The 18,091-nt window shown below is 43.1% G+C and overlaps 1 protein-coding gene across 5 annotated transcripts in view; it reads left to right on the plus strand.

Moving 5' to 3' along the window:
- The window catches only part of ZDHHC14 (zinc finger DHHC-type palmitoyltransferase 14), a 283,131-nt gene that overhangs the window by 141,783 nt on the left and 123,257 nt on the right, over nt 1-18,091 (plus strand). For 3 of the 5 annotated variants that reach the window (XM_038526426.1, XM_038526424.1, XM_038526428.1), the window contains exon 2: nt 17,739-17,911. In XM_038526426.1, the coding sequence (XP_038382354.1) occupies nt 17,739-17,911 (173 nt within the window). The remainder of the gene's footprint in view (nt 1-17,738; nt 17,912-18,091) is intronic. The other 2 variants (XM_038526425.1, XM_038526427.1) reach the window with 1 other exon arrangement.

The following is an 18,091-nucleotide window of genomic DNA, read 5'->3' on the forward strand; positions in this document are numbered from 1 at the left end:
CCTAGTGTGTTGTATAATTCTCCAACTTCCCAGTTGACTCTCCAGCTTTGCTATCTGCTCAGCAAAATTCAAGGAATGTGTGCTTTTCATGACAGTAACATCTTCCAAAAATTCCATCCGGATAGCCAGGCATGACTTCCTTTGCCTAAACCCCTGTTGTGGGGCTCTCATTAGATATGCCTTTCCCAGATGTCATCCCACCATATCCTGTAGGGTTATTGTCATGATTTTCCTAGAACTACTGAACACTATTTGTCTTTTGACCTCCTCTTTTAAGAAATTAACTAAGAGTCATGTTTGCCACTGGGCAGTCCTCAGGAACCTGTTCTATTTAAAAATGAACAGAAAAGATCTTTATCTCAGAAGTGTGTGGCTTAAAAAAAAACTCAAGTAAAGAGACAGTATGAAAGTTTAGCCATAGGAGAATATACTTGGAAAAGTACAAGTAGTTGAGTGGGGTGGTCAAGGCATTAATTGGTCAGCATGGTATTTTTGTTTTTTTCCCAATGAGTTCAAAGAGTATATCACTGTACTTAGTAGTATCTAGTGAAAGTACCCAGGCTTTTGGGTGTTAGCTGGCACCTTTCACCTGTTCTCACCTGAGGTTCATCGTCTCCCCTGATTGACAGGAGTACAAATCCATGTAGTAGATTCAGTCCCATTCTGCATTCTCTGAAGTGGAGGCTTTGGACTTTCTGCCAAGTTACTCTTTGGGCAGAGCCTGGGAGTTTTAGGAAGCTTCTCTTTTTTCATAAATGACAGTTTTGCTTTTTAGCATTGTACCCCTCAGAATCCCCAGTACTGTAGCAGGACTAACCACTTCTGTGTTTGTATAGCAGAAGCACATTTAGAAATAGCAGGAGCAGTCTTCATCATTTGGTGTCAAAGCTTGTTTAACAGGGACTCTGGGGATATAAGCTCTCTTCTCTGTAGAAGTTATGGAGGTGATTGCTTATCAAATGGAATTGAGAAGCAGAGTCCGAGAGTGGTGTTCTTGACCTTGGAGCACTAAGGTGTTCTCTCTCCTAAAGATCTGTGGAAGTGCAGAAGCCAAAATATGGCCTGTACCCCTTCACTGTGTCCCACATGTTTAGGGGCTCTGGCACTCTGCCCCTCACAGCAGCTATCTTCATCCCACAGGTGGGGGACTCTAGCCCATGCTCACAGCTCTCAGAATCCTGTGCTTAGTTGTCTTTTGGGCAGGTCTATGAATTGTTTCTTTTCCTGTCCCTCTGTTGGTGGTCCATCATCAAGAGGTGCTGTCTCTCATGACTCTTGGATCTATCTTCTCCCCAAACTGGGCAAGGCACCTGCAGGCTGAACCAAGTTTCAGGTTTTCTAGGCATTCTTAATTACATATAATGAAGGTAATTGATATCATTATAAAAAGGTAAAAACAAGTACAACTATAACTGTATTTTACTAAGAAAAATGTAGAGGGCACAGATCAGAAGTGGTGGTTGCTTGGACTGAGGAATGGATGGATGGATAAAATATGTGAAGAGTGGGGTCCCTGGTTAGCTTAGTGGGTTAAGCATCTGCCTTCAGTTCAGGTTATGATCTTAGGGTCCTGGGATTGAGTCCATATTAGGCTCCCTGCACAGCGAGGAGTCTGTTTCTCCCTCTCTCTCTGCCACTTCTCCCCAGTCATGTTCTCTCTTTCACTTGCTCTCTCTCTCTCAAGTAAATGAATGAAAATCTTTAAAAAAAAATAGGTGAAGAGGATTAAGAGGTACAATCTTCTAATTATAACATAAATAAGATACTGGGATGTAGTATAGTGTAGAGGATATAGACAATCATATTGCAACAATTTTGGTGACAGATGGTAACTAGACTTATTGTAGTGATCACTTTGTCCTATACATAAATATCAAATCACTCTGTTTTACATCTGAAATGAATACAATATTGTATGTCGATTATTCTTCAATTAAAAAGGAAATACAGGCCTCATTGTAGCATATTTGAAGGAATATGCCATGGGTACCTGGGCTTTGAAGACAGCCACATCTGATTTGAATGCTCCTTTTGAAATTTACTGGCTGGATGTCTTTAATCAAATTAGTGAACCTCTTATGACTTAGTTTCCTCATGGTCTCAATAATGGTCTCAATAATGCCATGGTCATAGACTTTTTGTAGAGAGTTCATGAAATACAGTATGTGAAACTGCTTGAAATGGAAGTTCTCGCTGGATTAACTTCCCAAAACTGGAAATTTCCATCCTCTTCCTGCAGTCTCCCTGTCTAGCTGCCTGTTACTTTAAAAACTGTGTGACCACATCTGTGTGCCTTGCCAGGGCGGACTTTCCCTCTGTATCCATCTGATCTGACCTCGCCTCCTAATGGGCTGGATAATTACACGGTAGGAGTCATTCCCACCATCAGGGAAGAGAAGTGCCTTCACCGTTTTTTTAGTGCAAAAGCACTTTACACAGTAGAATAGTCAGTAGCTTGGCAATGTTTAGGGGGGCAAAGGAATCATTTGTTAATGCACACTAAGTGCTGCCCCTTTAGACAGGGAAAAATTAATCATCAGCAGTTCCCAACAGCAACCCAGTAGCCAGAAATTCTCAATGAATTGCACTTTGTTCATTTTTAATTTCACTGTTTTTATTTCTGCCAAATATGAGCTCCTGAAGCTGTCCTTACCGGATGGCCTCCCATGTGGTGTCAAAAGGTTCATGGGCTTGTTAATTGGCTCACCTTGTTTTGTTTTTATTTCTCTCCTTTTGGGAAATAGATTTTTTTTTAAATACATGGATAGGCTTTTTTTTTCTCTATTCAGAAACACTGTATTTCCATTCTGTGTAAGTATCATGTACTATTTTTCAAATAATGGTGTCTCTTCTATTGAAAACAATTGTGTTAAGTTCATGAGTGAAGTAACTTAGCCATGTCTCTGTCCCAACAATTGGCTATTTCTCAACTATATTTATCCTCTATTATCCGAGTATCCTCTATACTTCTATGATGTTTATGATGATGCGTATGTTAAAAGCCAAATCTTCAACTCCTCTTCAATCTTAGAGAAATATTATAAAGGAATTTTGGTAATTATTCCTTTGCAAAAGGAAGCAGGTGGCACTCCTCCCCCAGGAATAGAAGAAAATTAACCAGGAGGTCTGGGCAAGGAGAGCTTTAGCAGGGTAGGAGAAGGCTGTCATCAGAAGTAGAGAAGACACTGGGATGAGTGTCTGCTCATCTTCATGCTTGGTCTCTTTCTTTAACTGCATTATGATCTTTGCTACACCTCACTTTGCAGCTCACCACCCACAGTGTGGACCTCGACCTCTCAGGTCTGCTCTGATGATTCTATTACATTCAATTCAGCAAATATTTGCAGAGTACCTGACCTGCAGCAGGAAGTGTCTGGGGTTCTGGGGAAACAGAGGTGAATTGATAACCCACAAAGACCCCTTCCTACTGGACTGGTGCTCGCAGGGAGTCCAGTCCAGTTAGGTCTGAGGAGGCCCCACCTTATTTCCTGGCAGTCAACAATGGAAGGCCCGGACAAATAAATACAGTGAAGGGTTTTGTGGCTCTGTGTTCTTGTAGATGCCATTCCTTTGGGCTGGTCTAACTCTTGCATGGCAGTCAATAGCCACTCCAGAAAGCCTTTTCTGAATCCATGAGCTATTGTGTTTATAGTTACCTGATTTGGGGTCTGTCTCTTCTACTAGAATGTGAGTCCCTTGAAATCAAGGATCTGTCTTGATCTTGTATACCTGATATTTGGCTTAGTGTGTTGGCATGTAGTATGTGCTCAATAAAAGTGTGAAGAGGGAAGGAAGGAAGGAAGGAAGGAAGGAAGGAAGGAAGGAAGGAAGGAAGGAAGGAAGGACACACAGTAACATCAGACATCCACAGTATCCACAGTACTTGCTCTGCATCTGTGGAAACTTCCCAAAACTCACACAAAGGCCCAATGATTCTGAGCTAGTCTTCATAATACCCAAGGCCACTTGCCCATAGCAGTAGCTTCTGGACACTAGAAGGAAAGGACTTTGCCCAGTGTGGTGGCTGGGAGCAGGGGGCACACTGCGGCAGAGGCCTTGGTGATGTGTAAAGCTGTTTGCTGCTTTAACAAACCCAGGAGAGCAGACTGAGGCCCTGGGGGTTGGATTGCTGAAACCCAACACACTATGAACAACAGCTAGTGGGTGGGAGGAGAGAACAGACCACATAAGCAATAATTATATGCTGAGTGGTACCAGCAGCACTGTGCCTGGGAGCGTTGTGGGGCCGCATCCCAGCAGACAGCCCAATGTCCCCCAGTGTCTTGGGACAGGAGAGAAGGCCCATTGATGTTCACTGTGCAGTCTAAAATAAGGCAGACCATTCTCATCCCAATTCTCAGGAAAAGGTTTTCCTGAACATATAATGATTAAACTTGCTTGTATTTACTTGAAAATGTCTCTGCATTGAATAGTCCACCCAGCCACAATGCTCCTAACAGAGCTGTCTGCCATTCGGGCTCAGCTCTATGAACAAGGCCAGTGTTTGGGAAGTTTAATTCGTGTAGCTTTTCATCCCTTCTCATTCCAGAAGGACTCCTTCCTTGTCCTGCCATCCTTGGACTCAACCCCAACTCAAGGAAAGGAAGGAGGACACCACAATGAGTCTGGGACCCCGGATCTCCAGAGGGCTTGCTGGGACATGATGGCACCCATGTCCTGGCGCATGGGGCCCTGCACCTCCAGCCTCCTTCTCAGCTTTCTCTTGGGCTTGGTTTTGTTTTTCACTGTGACATAGGAACAGCATGGTGTAGATGTCTCTGCTGTTAATATATAAATATCCAGTTTAAGATGGAAACCCACCAGAGTGGCTAAATGAGAACTTTCTCCCCTCCCGTGTTCATGAGAAATTATACAAACCAGAGATGTGAGATAGCTCGAGATTTTTATCTTTAAATATGTGATACTCTATACCTTGCACCACACCAATCTCATTAGAGGCAACTTTGAGGTTTATTTATTTTTTTATTGGAGTTCAATTTGCCAACATATAGCATAACACCCAGTGCTCATCCCATCAATTGCCCCCCTCAGTGCCCATCACCGGAATATGCATTATTGTCAAGCATCTTCTTTGTTGATGGTTGATTTTTTTTGACAGCAGAGACAGATTTTAATATTTGGCATTCCCTTCCCCCTCCATATTTTGGTTCAATGACAATTTATGCATTTATTTTATTTTTTAAAAAAGATTTTCTTTATTCGTGAGAGACACAGACAGAGAGGCAGAGAAACAGGCAGAGGGAGAAGCAGGTTCCATGCAGGGAGCCCGATGCAGGACTTGATCCTGGAGTCCCAGGCCGAAGGCAGGCGCTAAATCACTGAGCCACCCTAGGATCCCCTGCATTTATTTTTAATTACATATTTTCCACTGCAAAAGTAAGCCTTGTTTAATTAAGAAAATTTAGAAATTACCAAAAAGTACGTATGCACAAAATCACCCTCCTCTTTCAGTCTTTCACCATGAATAATGAGGTAATGTTTTAGGTCACGTTCCTTTAGTTGTGAATATAAATATGTGTTTGAAACAAAAACAGGATCATCTCGTGTCTACTTTGCATCCTGTGTTTTTTTTGAAATCTATTCGGTTCATTTGACAAATATTTATTGAAGGCCTACTATGTGCTGGGCTCAATTCTAGGCTCTGTGGGTTAGGCCTGTGAACCAAGCAGGCAAAAATCCTGTGGCTTTGAGTTTTTCTCTAGGGGGAGAGTCAGACAGTGAGAAATGAGTATGTACAGTACTTGGGCCCAGCAGAGTTAAGTGATAGGAGGGAAATAAAGTCCAAAAAGAGCCAGGAGTGCTGGGGTGTTGGTGTAGGAGGGTTGGGAGTTTACCCAGTGTGGTCAGAGAAGGCTCTGCTGAGAAAGTGATATTTGAGCAAAGACTTGCAGGAGATGAGGAGCTTTGTGGCTCCTTGTAGAGTGGCTTCTGGGTGGGTGGAGGGCACCACACAGGCGAAAGCCCAGGCAGGTAGGACTGGCAGCTTCCAAGAACCGCAAAGGGGTATAAGGAGGAAGCAGGATGTGAAGGAGGGATTGTAGAAGGGGAGGTCAAGGGGGATGCCTGGGTGGCTCAGTGGTTGAGCATCTGCCTTTGGCTCAGGTCGTGATCCCCTCTATCTATGTCTCTGCTTCTCTCTCTGTGTCTCTCATGAATAAATAATTTTTTTAAAAAACCTTAAAAAAAAAAAAAGAATAGGAGGAGGTCAAAGGTACAAGCCAAGTGGCTTGGTTGCCAGAGAGGCGACATGATCTGACATGATCTGACCTCTTTCACAGCTGTGACTCTTGCTGTTGGGGACAGAGTGTGGGGGGCAGGAGTGGAAGCCAGGGGGAGTCCAGAAGCTGTTGCTTCTGAGGGAGGGTATCAGGACCAGACTACACCACAAATCTCAGACCCTCTGAGTAGAAAAGCAATTCAGAAAAGTGTGAAGATGTGTTAGGAATCCTTCACTAATTTATTTTGTTCACATTTTTAAAAATATGCACAATAATGATATATGATTTTCAAACTGCTGTTTATATAAACCTAAAATAGCTTTCTCAATAAATCTAAAATACAGGTTCTAAGTGATTAGAGTATTGTCTTATTTGGCATATTTTTCCTTAGTGAGTCATTTTAAAATGTTGGTACCTTAGGTTTGATGAAATACAGAATTATGAGCAGAACTGAAGTTCTGCTGAGAGTTTCCTGTACAGAGTTGCCAGAAAGGAGTTGGAGTGGACACCCTGTCGCATGTGACACAGGATCTGAGCAGCCACTCTGGGCATTCTATGTAGGGCCAGGGCGAAGGAGGTCTCTCCTCCAGCCACTCTTGTCCAGGCCTCACCCCCACTCTCAGCGAGTCCTGGGCGGGGAGCTTCCTGCAGGGACCTTTCTGGTCCTGCCATTTCTTTTGGATCCAGAATGTACCTAAAGCAAGGTGATGGCACTACTATGGCTAGGTAGTTCAGCGGCCATACTCTATCCAAAAACGACATGATCATCTGAGTTAGGACTCTAATGGAAAATCTGGGACTTACGGTCACCATGCTCAGTAATCATGTTAGGTCATTAAAGAGCCAGTCTCAGGACAGAGAAATCCTGGCTATCTACCCCTGTGGTTCACACACTAGCCCAAAGCTCTTGGCTTCCTGGAATTTTAAATCAAACTCAAAATCACTCAGCAGAAACTTTGAAATGTCACCCTTCTCCCGAGAAGCTCTGTATACACATTATTTACACACTGTGAATTGAAACCTGTATTTTTAACTACAGATTCCTAGGTTCTATGTCTATAATTGGACCTCTCTGGGTGGTCTGGGAGGCCCGGGGTTTAGAATCATGACACTGATTTTGTCACATAGGAGCCGTAGAGACTTCAGGCAAGGCGGTACTATTTGGGGACATCCCTGCAGAGACCACACCCAGCTGAGAGGCCTGCAAGGAGAAGCCAGATTCCGTAGTGGCCGTCCTGTCCCTGATCCCTGACCTTCACCTGCCTCCTCACCCCCAGACAGCCTGAAAGCTACACTGCTCAGATAAGAAAGTAGACGTGTGTGAAAATGAGCCTGCAGAGTTTCTGATGACACAGTGATTCACTCTGCACAGTTCACAAATGTGTATGTGGAGTTCTACCCTCACCCAGCCTTCCTCTCTGGGTTTGAGCCTTTCCTTCCAGTTTTCTCTTGTTATGTTTACCCTTTTGTCCCTGGGTTCATTTATTTAAATTCCCTCCTTCCAGGGACACCTGGGTGGCTCCATAGGTTAAGCATCTGCCTTTGGTTCAGGTCATGATCTCAGGGTCATGGGATCAAGCCCCTGGCCGGGGCCCCTGCTCAGTGGGGAGTCTGCTTCCCCCTCTCCTTCTGTGATCCTTTGCTTGTGTGCTTTCTCTCCCTCTTTCTGTCAAATACATGAATAAAATCTTTTAAAAAAATTCCCTCCTTCCAGATCATATTGGCAGATTTGTCATTATGTGTAATTACCAAGAAGGGGGCTTTTCAGACACTGGGGGTCTCTCAAAGGGAAATGAAAGTCTTGAGAGTTTAATGAAATCATCATCTTCCCCCATTCTAGAATTGTGAGCAGACATTATTTCTGAATGCTCTTTTTCTCTATTCGTTTTTAGGTAATGTACTTCTCTTTGCCCTGTAGTGGTACATTTATTTCTAGGGATGTGATTAAGGGACAAATCATAGAATTAATGGTGTTTATGTCCCTGCCTATAAATGAAAAATACACAGACTTCACAGTGACTCATATGAAAAGGATAAAGATCATTTTTATAACAACCCTTACAACCTCTATTCCTCACAAGGCTACTCTGTTATTAGTTCAGACATGTGAGTCATTGGCTCAGATTATTTCATTTTATGATCATTTGCCCTAACTATCTATTACTGAAATGCATTGCAATCAAGATTCTGGAATATAAAATAATAGGTTCACTTTGTGATTTCTGAAACATAGAGACGTCTCTAGTTAGCATATAGCATCACAGAGGCAAGGCCACCTCCCCTTCCTGTATGAACTTCCATGGTGTGCCTCATTTCTCTGTGCAAAAAGTAGTGATTCTGGTGTTTATGCTTTTGTGTGTGCAGGGCAGAGCACGAATACCAAACATAGACCGTGTTGTAGTCAAGGGTCATGAGCTACAATTAATAGGATTTTTTTTTTCTGTATGTGTGTCCATTTTCAGGCAAAAAAAAAATGAAAAGATGACTCGAGTTGTTTTGATATGGGAAAAGACTCTCTACTTTTTGTTCCAAAGGCTACTTGGTTTTAATGTCTCTGCCACATCTTGTTAATGTTTTATTTTGTTTTGTTTTTCTTTTTAAGTATAGCTAATCTTCCCCCAAAGAATGTCCTGTGGAGAACCAGAGAGACCTGGCTACCCAGTAATGAAATCCAGATTTCCTATCTGAAATGTTTCAGAAATTAATGTGGCCCAAGGAATTTTGTCCAAGGAATCAGTTGTATGTCACATTCTACCCTGGGAGCCAGTCTCTAAATAGCAATGCAGAATTAATGTCAGTATTGATTCTGGGATGCCAGTATCTGTTTGATGGTAAAATAATGTTGTCATAAATAATGACAAAACACACTGATTGCATAGTCTCCAGTAACATGGCACCCAGACAACAGTTCCACCCTTCATCAATAAACACCAAACCACAAATAATTATTTTTTTATAAAGATTTGAGAAGATTGCTAGTAGAAGCAAAAACATTCCTTCTGGGGCACCTGGGTAGCTCAGTTTGTTGAGCATCTGACTCTTGATTTCAGCTCAGGTCATGATGTTAGGGTCATGGAATGGAGCCCTGCATTGGGCCCCATGCTGAGCATGGAGTCTACTTGGGATTCTCTCTCTCACTCTCCCTCTGCCCCTCCTGCTTGAGCCCTCTCTCTTAAAAAAAAAAAAAAAAGAAGACGACGATGACAACGATGAAGAAGAATAGAAAAAGAAAAAGGAAAGAAAAGATCCCTTCTCATCTTTTGGCAATTAGGTTAGATTTTTCTAATTTTTACCTGGAAAGGCCTCTCTTTACCTCTGACATACAGCAAGGTGACAGTCTATTGTGGGTATTTAGTTACTACAGCCAGAGCCTACCAGCCCCCACCAATGTGCACTGAGGGGAGTGGGGCATGGGGATGGCTTTTCATCAGGTTAGAATTTCTTTGGTCTGGGGCTAAATTAGCTCATTCCTTTCATGTCATGAAAATGCATGCCTTCAGATTCTTGTGTTTTTTTCCTCCTGTCACTTTCCCATTGAGCTTTCGGAAGACTAAGATGCTCATAGCCTGTTTTCCACAGGCCCTGGGTTGTATGTAGGTCACAATTCTTCAGATAGAGAGAAGACTCCATTTGGTGTTTATATCTTTGGCAGCTGCATCATCATCTTGTATTGAATCCAGGCCCTTGGGGGAAGGAGTCTTCCTCACAGATGGCACTCAGAATTGTAGATCCCAGCCACAGTTGCTCAGAAATATGAAGGAGCCATTTTCAAGTTGTCTGAGCTCGGCCTAAGAATTTTCTTTGCTGCTTACAGTGTTTCAGCTGCGAAGCCATGCTGGTTGCTCTGGGTTGGCTGGGATTTCCCATTAGTCTTGCCTCCTTCCAGAGGTCTAGCGATCCCTGTTGTGGTCAAGGTCTGCTTACTGCCTTGTCTTTACCAGAAAGACTGCAGATGTTCTCTTCTCTCTCTGAGTGGCACTTGGAAGGTGCCTGGGTAGCGCTGATCTCATCCTTTGTGTAGGGGCGTGAATTCTGCTGCTTTTTATAAAGAGTGTTGTCTAAGATTTCAAAGAGAAACTAGACATTGTTCTTTGTCGCACAGGAGCTAGTTGGAAGGGGAACTCTCAAGAGCATCTAGTATTGTACTAAGTTTTACCAACATAAGGAGCTTTGTCTGCTAGGACTTTAGGGCATGGAGGGGTTAGAGGTTCTAGCTAATGCTTACAGGATGCATACATATTGCACACTTGACTCAGCAGACTAGGGACTCCTTCTCTTGGCCAGGGAAACCTCTTGGACAATGTGGATCCTTAGCACCTGTTTGGAGAAAGGTACTTGTAACTCCCTTACACTTGTACCGAGCAGGCTTGGAAGACAGAGAAATGAGTTCTAGACACAAGATACATTGTTGAGGTTGAGAGTGTGGCTAATTTGACTTTCCTCTTCTTCTCCATGATATTATTATAAAATTCAGTTGAATGAGGCCAGTTCACTTAGTCACTCAGCAAGAATTTTCCAAACACCTGCTCTGCAGTGAACAAGGCCAAGTCTCACTCTCCAGGACCTCTGGTCCAGTCAGATGCATGGGACATGTCCACCAACAGCCACAGGTTCCACAGACAGAAGGAAGCAAAATATTATGGAGGCTCAGAGAAAGAAGCCATCACTCTTCTTGGAGGTGAGGCAAGAAAATCTTTTCACAAAGTCTTTGTAGGATCTTGAACATTGGGGGTGAAAGCATTCCAGACACAAGGGCTGGGTTAGCAGACACTTGTTTGGGAAGGCTGAGAGGTCATGGATGCTTGAGAAGAAACATGAACTTAACTTAGCAGGAAAAGGGGAGTCATTGCAGGCTTTGGGGCAGAGAAGTGTGGCCTAGATCTGGCCTCATGGTTAGGGCAGATTGAAGTGAGGGCCTAGCAGATAGAGGGCTGATGGTGTTCCAGTTGTCCCCCCAGGCAGGAGAAGCTGAGGAATACAGTACTTGGGGTAATTCTGTAAGATGCCTGCAAGGACAGAATGGGGCTAGAAACTGCACTTGGCCAGCTGGGGAAGAGGCCTAACTAAAAACCAAGTTAGAAGTTTCCACCATTACCTGGACTGCTATACTTTTAATGATTTGTACAAGCTTTTTTTGCCACTTGAAGTGACCAGAGGACTTCCTGTCACGTTCTTCTCATAATCAGGAAAGTCAGAGGACTCACTTAAGTTTTTACTCAGGGGCAGGAGCAGGGGCAGGGGCAGGGGCAGGGGCAGGTTTAAAAGGAAGACCAAAGAAGTTGTGGTTCAGAGACATGCATGATTCCTCTAGGTTGGCCAACCAGTTACACGGTTAGGAGAAGGCCTGGCAGGTAGTAGGCATTCACTTGTCAATCAGACTCTTCCTGGTTGAGGTCTGAGCCAATCTACACTTAAGGACAAATAACTTAGACCATGATATATTATCTGTGGGATGAGAATGTGCCAGGGCACAGAACATTCAAGTTAAAGACATTGCTTGCTATCTCATTTTGAATGTCACATAATTAGCAGACTAGTGCAGTGGACATCCTCGGTGGGAGATGAGGAGAGGCAGGTGAAGGTGATGAGAGGCCTTGGGAGCTGGCAGCCTGGGGAAATGGGTGGTCCTCAAAGATAACAGCCCCATGCAGCGCACTTGGGACAATGAGAAACTGTTTAGGACATGGGTTACTCATTAATTGCATCATGCTCTAAGGAGCCCCCTTTAGGACTTGGAGCAAGCAAGCTCTGAGGTCAACCAAGGAACATTTCAGACCTAGAAGGGGAAGAGAAATACGCCATAACCTAGGATCTACTAACCCACCTTCCTGGGGGGTTTCCAATAGCACTGAAGTAGCCTTCATCCTTGGAGAAGCCAAATGGAGCTAAATCACAGCTCGTGACACCTGTGGTGGATTACATCCTACTGACCAGTGTGCCCCATCACACTGTCTTGCTGTGTCCTGGGTGCTGCTGCATAATGACTCTTCCAACTGTTTCCTATTCAAACTCATTAACAATGAGAAAGAGGAGAAAACGGCCTGAATTTAAATTCTGAAAAATCATCTTCTACACTATGATTTCTCTAACCATTTTGTAAAAAAATAAAATAAAATAAAAAATATATATACACACACACGGTCCACCTAGAGTAGATTCTTTTAGACTAAAAATATATATATTTTAGGGTTACTGATTGAAAGCAGCACGTGCACCCCGATATTTATAGCAGCAACGTCCACAATAGTCAAATATGGAAAGAGCCCAAATGTCCATTGACAGATGAATGAATAAAGAAGATGTGGTATATACATAATGAAATATTACTTAGCCATCAAACAATGAAATCTTGCCATTTGCAATGATGTGGATGGAGCTAGAGGGTATTTTGCTAAATGAAATAAGTTAGAAAAAGATAAATGCCACATGATTTCACTCATAGGTGGGATTTAAGAAACAAGACAGATGAACATAGGAGACACGAAAAAAAGAGAGGCAAACAAACCATAAGAGACTCTTAGTGACAGGGTACAAACTAAAGGTTGATGGAGGGAGAGGAGTGGGGGATGGGCTAGATGAGCAATGGGGATGAAGGAAGGCACTTGTTATGATGAGCACTGAGTGTTGTATGATGAATCACTAAATTCTACATTTCAAACCAATTTTACCAAAAATGTTAATTAACTAGAATTAAAAAAAAATACTAAAGAGAAAAAATAAAAATAAATCTTTTAAGGCTAATATAAATAGAGATCTATTAGTACCAGGGTCAGTTTTATGCCTTCTATATGGACTGTGTTTATGTCTGATTGAGGTACACTAGCACATTTTCCGGCTTAATACAATGGTGAGGTTGTTTTTTATATGACAATAAGTGTAACAAAGGTGGTGTCACATTTTATGACACAAATAACTTTTGATGACCCTCTAGAGTTTGAGTTCCTTGTTCTTAACTCCAGGTTGGCATCATAGTCAGAGATTTAATCAAAAGACTTGCAGAAACTGGTCTTTATTACCAGCTCTTCATAGAAGCTCTATGTCACAGTCCAAACATGCCAAACGATGAAATAGACATGTCCTGAGAGCCACCTATCCCTGAAGCCCACTGTATCGCACCACATTGGGATTCAGCCCCCTACGAACTTATGGATTGTGACTTTGATTCAGTAGTAAATGTGATTTTGATAGTCACTTTATATTGAATCCCTAAGTGGGGCCATGTTTTAAAATCTTCTAATTGTCCAATTCCTATTGCAAGAAAATGTTCCCTTTACAAATCCAGAATTAGACACTCAGTGGTATTTGCCAGATTATGGTGTCCCTTGTCTCTTAAATGTTTGTTTATTCAACTTGAAGCTTTTCACATTTTTTAGAAAAACTGAAAGCCCATTAAAGGGTATTAATTATGTTAGTATTTGCCAGAAAACACTCGAGGAAAGCAGTGTTTTGATTTGTTTGTTGTTGTTGTTTTTTTTTTAATGCAGAGAAAAATTGGTTGTATTTAAAAAGTCCTTTCCATAATTTAACTGAATACTTTCACAAAGCAGAGATCTTTAGGTTAGACAGTCTTGTATTCTGTTTTTTCACAGCAAGTTCTTTTTTATTATTATATATTATATAATGGGGGTATTATATATTATATAATATATATATTTTAAATATATATACCACATCTTCTTTATCCATTCATCTGTCAAAGAACACTGTGGCTCCTTCCACAGTTTGGCTGTTGTAGACATTGCTGCTATGAACATTGGGGTGCAGGTGTCCTGTCATTTCATTACATCAGTATCCTTGGGGTAAATACCCAGTACTTCAACTGCTGGGTTATAGGGTAACTCTATTTTTAACTTCTTGAGGAACCTCCACACTGTTTTTTCCAGAGTGGCTGTACTACTTTGCATTCCCACCAACAGTACAAGAGGGTTCTCCTTTCTCCACATCCTTTCCAACATTTGTAGTTTCCTCTCTTGTTAATTTTAGCCATTCTCGCTGGTGTGAGGTGGTATCTCATTGTGGCTTTGATTTGTATTTCCCTGATAGCAAGTGATGCAGGGGATTTTTTCATGTGCTTATTGCTCATGTGTATGTCTTCTTTGGAGAAATATCTGTTCATGTCTTCTGCCCATTTCATGACTGGATTGTTTGGGTCTTGGACGTTGAGGTTGATAAGTTCTTTATAAATCTTGGATACTGGCCCTTTATCTGGTACATCATTTGCAAATATCTTCTCCAATTCTGTAGTTGTCTTTTAGTTTTGTTGGTTGTTTCCTTCGCTGTGCAGAAGCTTTCTATCTTGATTAAGTCCCAATAGTTCATTTTTGCTTTTGTTTCCCTTGCCTTCATAGATGTATCTTGCAAGAAGTTGCTGTGGCCAAGTTCAAAAAGGGTGTTGCCTGTGTTCTCCTTTAGAATTTTGATGGATTCTTGTCTCACATTTAGATCTTTCAACCAATTTTGAATTTATCTTTGTGTATGGTGTAAGAGAGTGGTCCAGTTTCATTCCTCTGCATGTGGCTGTCCGATTTTCCCAACACCACTTATTGAAGAGACTGTCCTTTTTCCAGTGGATAGTCTTTCCTGCTTTGTTGAATATTAGTTGACCATAGAGTTGAGGGCCCATTTCTGGGTTCTCTATTCTGTTCCATTGATCTATGTGTCTGTTTTTGTGCCAGTACCACACTGTCTTGATGATCACAGCTTTGTAATACAGCTTGAAATCAGGCATTGGATGCCCCCAGCATTGGTGTCCTTTTCAATATTCCTCTAGCTATTTGGGGTCTTTTCTGATTCCATACAAATCTTAAGATTATTTGTTCCAACTCTGCAAAGAAAGCCCATGGTATTTTGATAGGAATTGCATTGAACGTGTAAATTGCCCTGGGTAGCATTGACGTCTTCACAATATTTATTCTTCCAATTCATGAGCATAGAATGTTTTCCCATCTCTTTGTGTCTTCCTCAATTTCTTTCAGAAATGTCTGTAGTTTTTAGAGTACAGATCCTTTACCTCTTTGGCTACGTAAATTCCTAGGTATCCTATGGTTTGGGGTGCAATTGTAAATGGGATTGATTCCTTAATTTCTCTTTCTTCAGTCTCATTGTTACTGTACAGAAATGCCACTGATTTCTGTGCATTGACTTTGTATCCTGCCACATTGCTGAATTGCTGTATGAATTCTAGCAATCTTGGGGTGGAGTCTTTTGGGTTTTCTACATACAATATCATGTCATCTGAGAAGAGGGAGAGTTTGACTTCTTCTTTGCCAATTTGAATGCCTTTTATTTCTTTTTGTTGTCTGTTTGCTGAGCCTAGGACTTCTAGTACTATGTTGAATAGCAGTGGTGAGAATGAACATCCTGATCTTAGGGGAAAGGCTCTCAGTTTTTCCCCTTTGTGTTGTGTTCTTGATCTTAGGGGAAAGACTCTCAGTTTTTCCCCTTTGGAAATGATATTCGCCACAGCAATTTCTTTATGTCTGCTGGCTCTCTTTGCTAAATTCACTTTCCTACTCTATAGATGTTCAAAAAGTGTCTAAGTGTCTGGGAGTTTGGGCTGGGTTATATTGATGCAGGAATGAGAATGAACGGTTTTTCATGATTTCCCATGAGTCTCATGAAGGGAAGTCAACTGACAATCCAGTGAGCAAAGTGTGACATGGTACTGGTGATGGTTGTTTTGTGTTGTTTCTGCAGGGCAGTTGGTGTGAGAGAGATGAAAGAGTTGTTAGAAATGTCATATATTTTTATCTCTCTGAATCAAGTGATCTTCCTGGAGACCACAGTCTGCCTGCCTGGCAGGACAGGCCTAGTCATATTGGGGGTCACTCCTCTACCTTCTTAAAGTTGTTGGAAATTCTCTGGGTTCCTCCAGAGCAGAGAATTTGGGGGAGGCCTTTGGTCTTCAGGTCATAGTAACCATCCCACAGAGTATATCAATTCACTATGCCTCTTGAAGACCAGACATTCTAACATGCCTAATGTTGGCCTCAGCAAAGGGGATCATGTCCTGTGATCCTCGAGGCCTGTACCTCTTACCAAGATCCCCTTGCCATCATATCAGAGACCTCACCACCTCCTCTGCAAGCACTGCACAGGAATGGGGTGCTAGTCCTCCCTAACATTCCCAGGATGGAGCCCCCCTGTCTACCTCCTTGTCTTGAACAGATCCTTCCTCTCCAGCTCCCTCTCTTTGTTTTGTCTTGAGTGTCTGCATGAGCATCCCTTGATGGTATGGACCATCTAGGAGATGCTTTCCATTCCAGATATTACCATTCTGTGGTTCCATGTTGTGTTTCTTGATGCCCGATGAACATGGTGACAACAGACTGACCATGACCATGAACATTGCAGATCCTACCCTCACTCAGCTCCAGGCATTGAGCTGGTTCTCACTCTGCATCTTGCCACCTCTGTGGAACCAAGGGGCCATGACTGATCCAGGGCGTGGTGCTTGGAGCTGCCCTAGTTCCTGGATCCCCAGAGCCTGGCTGGCAGACATTTGTCTCCCTGACTCGTCCCTACCCTGGCTGCATATCAGCTCCCAATATTGAAAGACAGTGAGGAGGTTTCATAGAATTGAGTTGAGTCTTGTTCTTCAGTTGGTAGCTCACATGCCTTCTGGAAAGCGGGAGTATATTATATTCTAGCTGCCTAAATTCCATGAAGCCTCTTCAGAAACTGCTTTGCAAGTTCATTTCCATAGGTCATTAACCTCTTTTGGATAGATTAACTCCAAGAGATTGAAAAAATGGTTTCTTGCCTTTTAAGGGTGAATTTGTGGTTCTCAGTTTTTTGGTGTTTTTTTCTCCCCTCCCCCCCACCATGAAGAGTTCATGTTCGCCTCAGGAAGGACAGACTGGGTCTGGTGGAGACGGCTCTTAGCTGGGGTCTTCTTTTATTATGTGGTTCCAGGGAAGGGTGGGAAGATCCCACAGATTCATCAGCTCTATTGTCAGTGTGACTCTGTATGTCTTTCACTGACTGGCCAAGCAGGATGACTGCCACTTGCCTGCAGTGTCTTTCCCGAGGAGAATGGTGGGAGCAGAGGGCCTGGGTTACTGCAGCTGAGGAGGGAGGGTTAAATTGTCTGCTAGAGAGCATGACAGACCCCCCACCAAATGTAAATGCTTCACACAGATGAATTTTTAATGGAAATCAATTTTGCTCCTTCAATTAAATTTTTTTTTTTTTTTTTTTAATTTATGATAGGCACACAGTGAGAGAGAGAGAGGCAGAGACACAGGCAGAGGGAGAAGCAGGCTCCATGCACCGGGAGCCCGATGTGGGATTCGATCCCGGGTCTCCAGGATCGCGCCCTGGGCCAAAGGCAGGCGCCAAACCGCTGCGCCACCCAGGGATCCCCAATTTTGCTCCTTCAAAGAGACTTTTGGCTTCTTGGAAACTATAGACTGTTCACTGTTGATTACTGACATTATGTTTCCTTTTTTTCCCCCTCCCCTTCCCTACTTCCCCTCCTCCTTTCCACCCTGTTGGCAGCTGCCCGTATCTGGCAGTGAAAATCACCCCCGCCATCCCTGTGGTTGGTGGCATTCTCTTCTTCTTCGTGATGGGGACCCTGCTTCGCACCAGCTTCAGTGACCCAGGAGTCCTTCCGAGAGCCACGCCCGATGAAGCCGCTGACCTGGAGAGACAAATAGGTAACCCCGAAGGTCTGCTCTGCCCTTGGCCTCCAGGCCCTCCCCACTGGGACTGAGCCACCACTCGGGAAGACAGGCCAGGGTGCCCAGGCAAGAGGGGCAGGCAGGGCGCAGGCCGGTGACACGTAACCTGGGAGTCATCTAGGAAGTCCTTGTTCCCTGGGCGGCAGCTGACCCAAGGAGGAGATGGGA

Source organism: Canis lupus, chromosome 1 (genome assembly GCF_011100685.1).
Source record: "Canis lupus familiaris isolate Mischka breed German Shepherd chromosome 1, alternate assembly UU_Cfam_GSD_1.0, whole genome shotgun sequence".
NCBI lineage: Eukaryota > Metazoa > Chordata > Mammalia > Carnivora > Canidae > Canis > Canis lupus.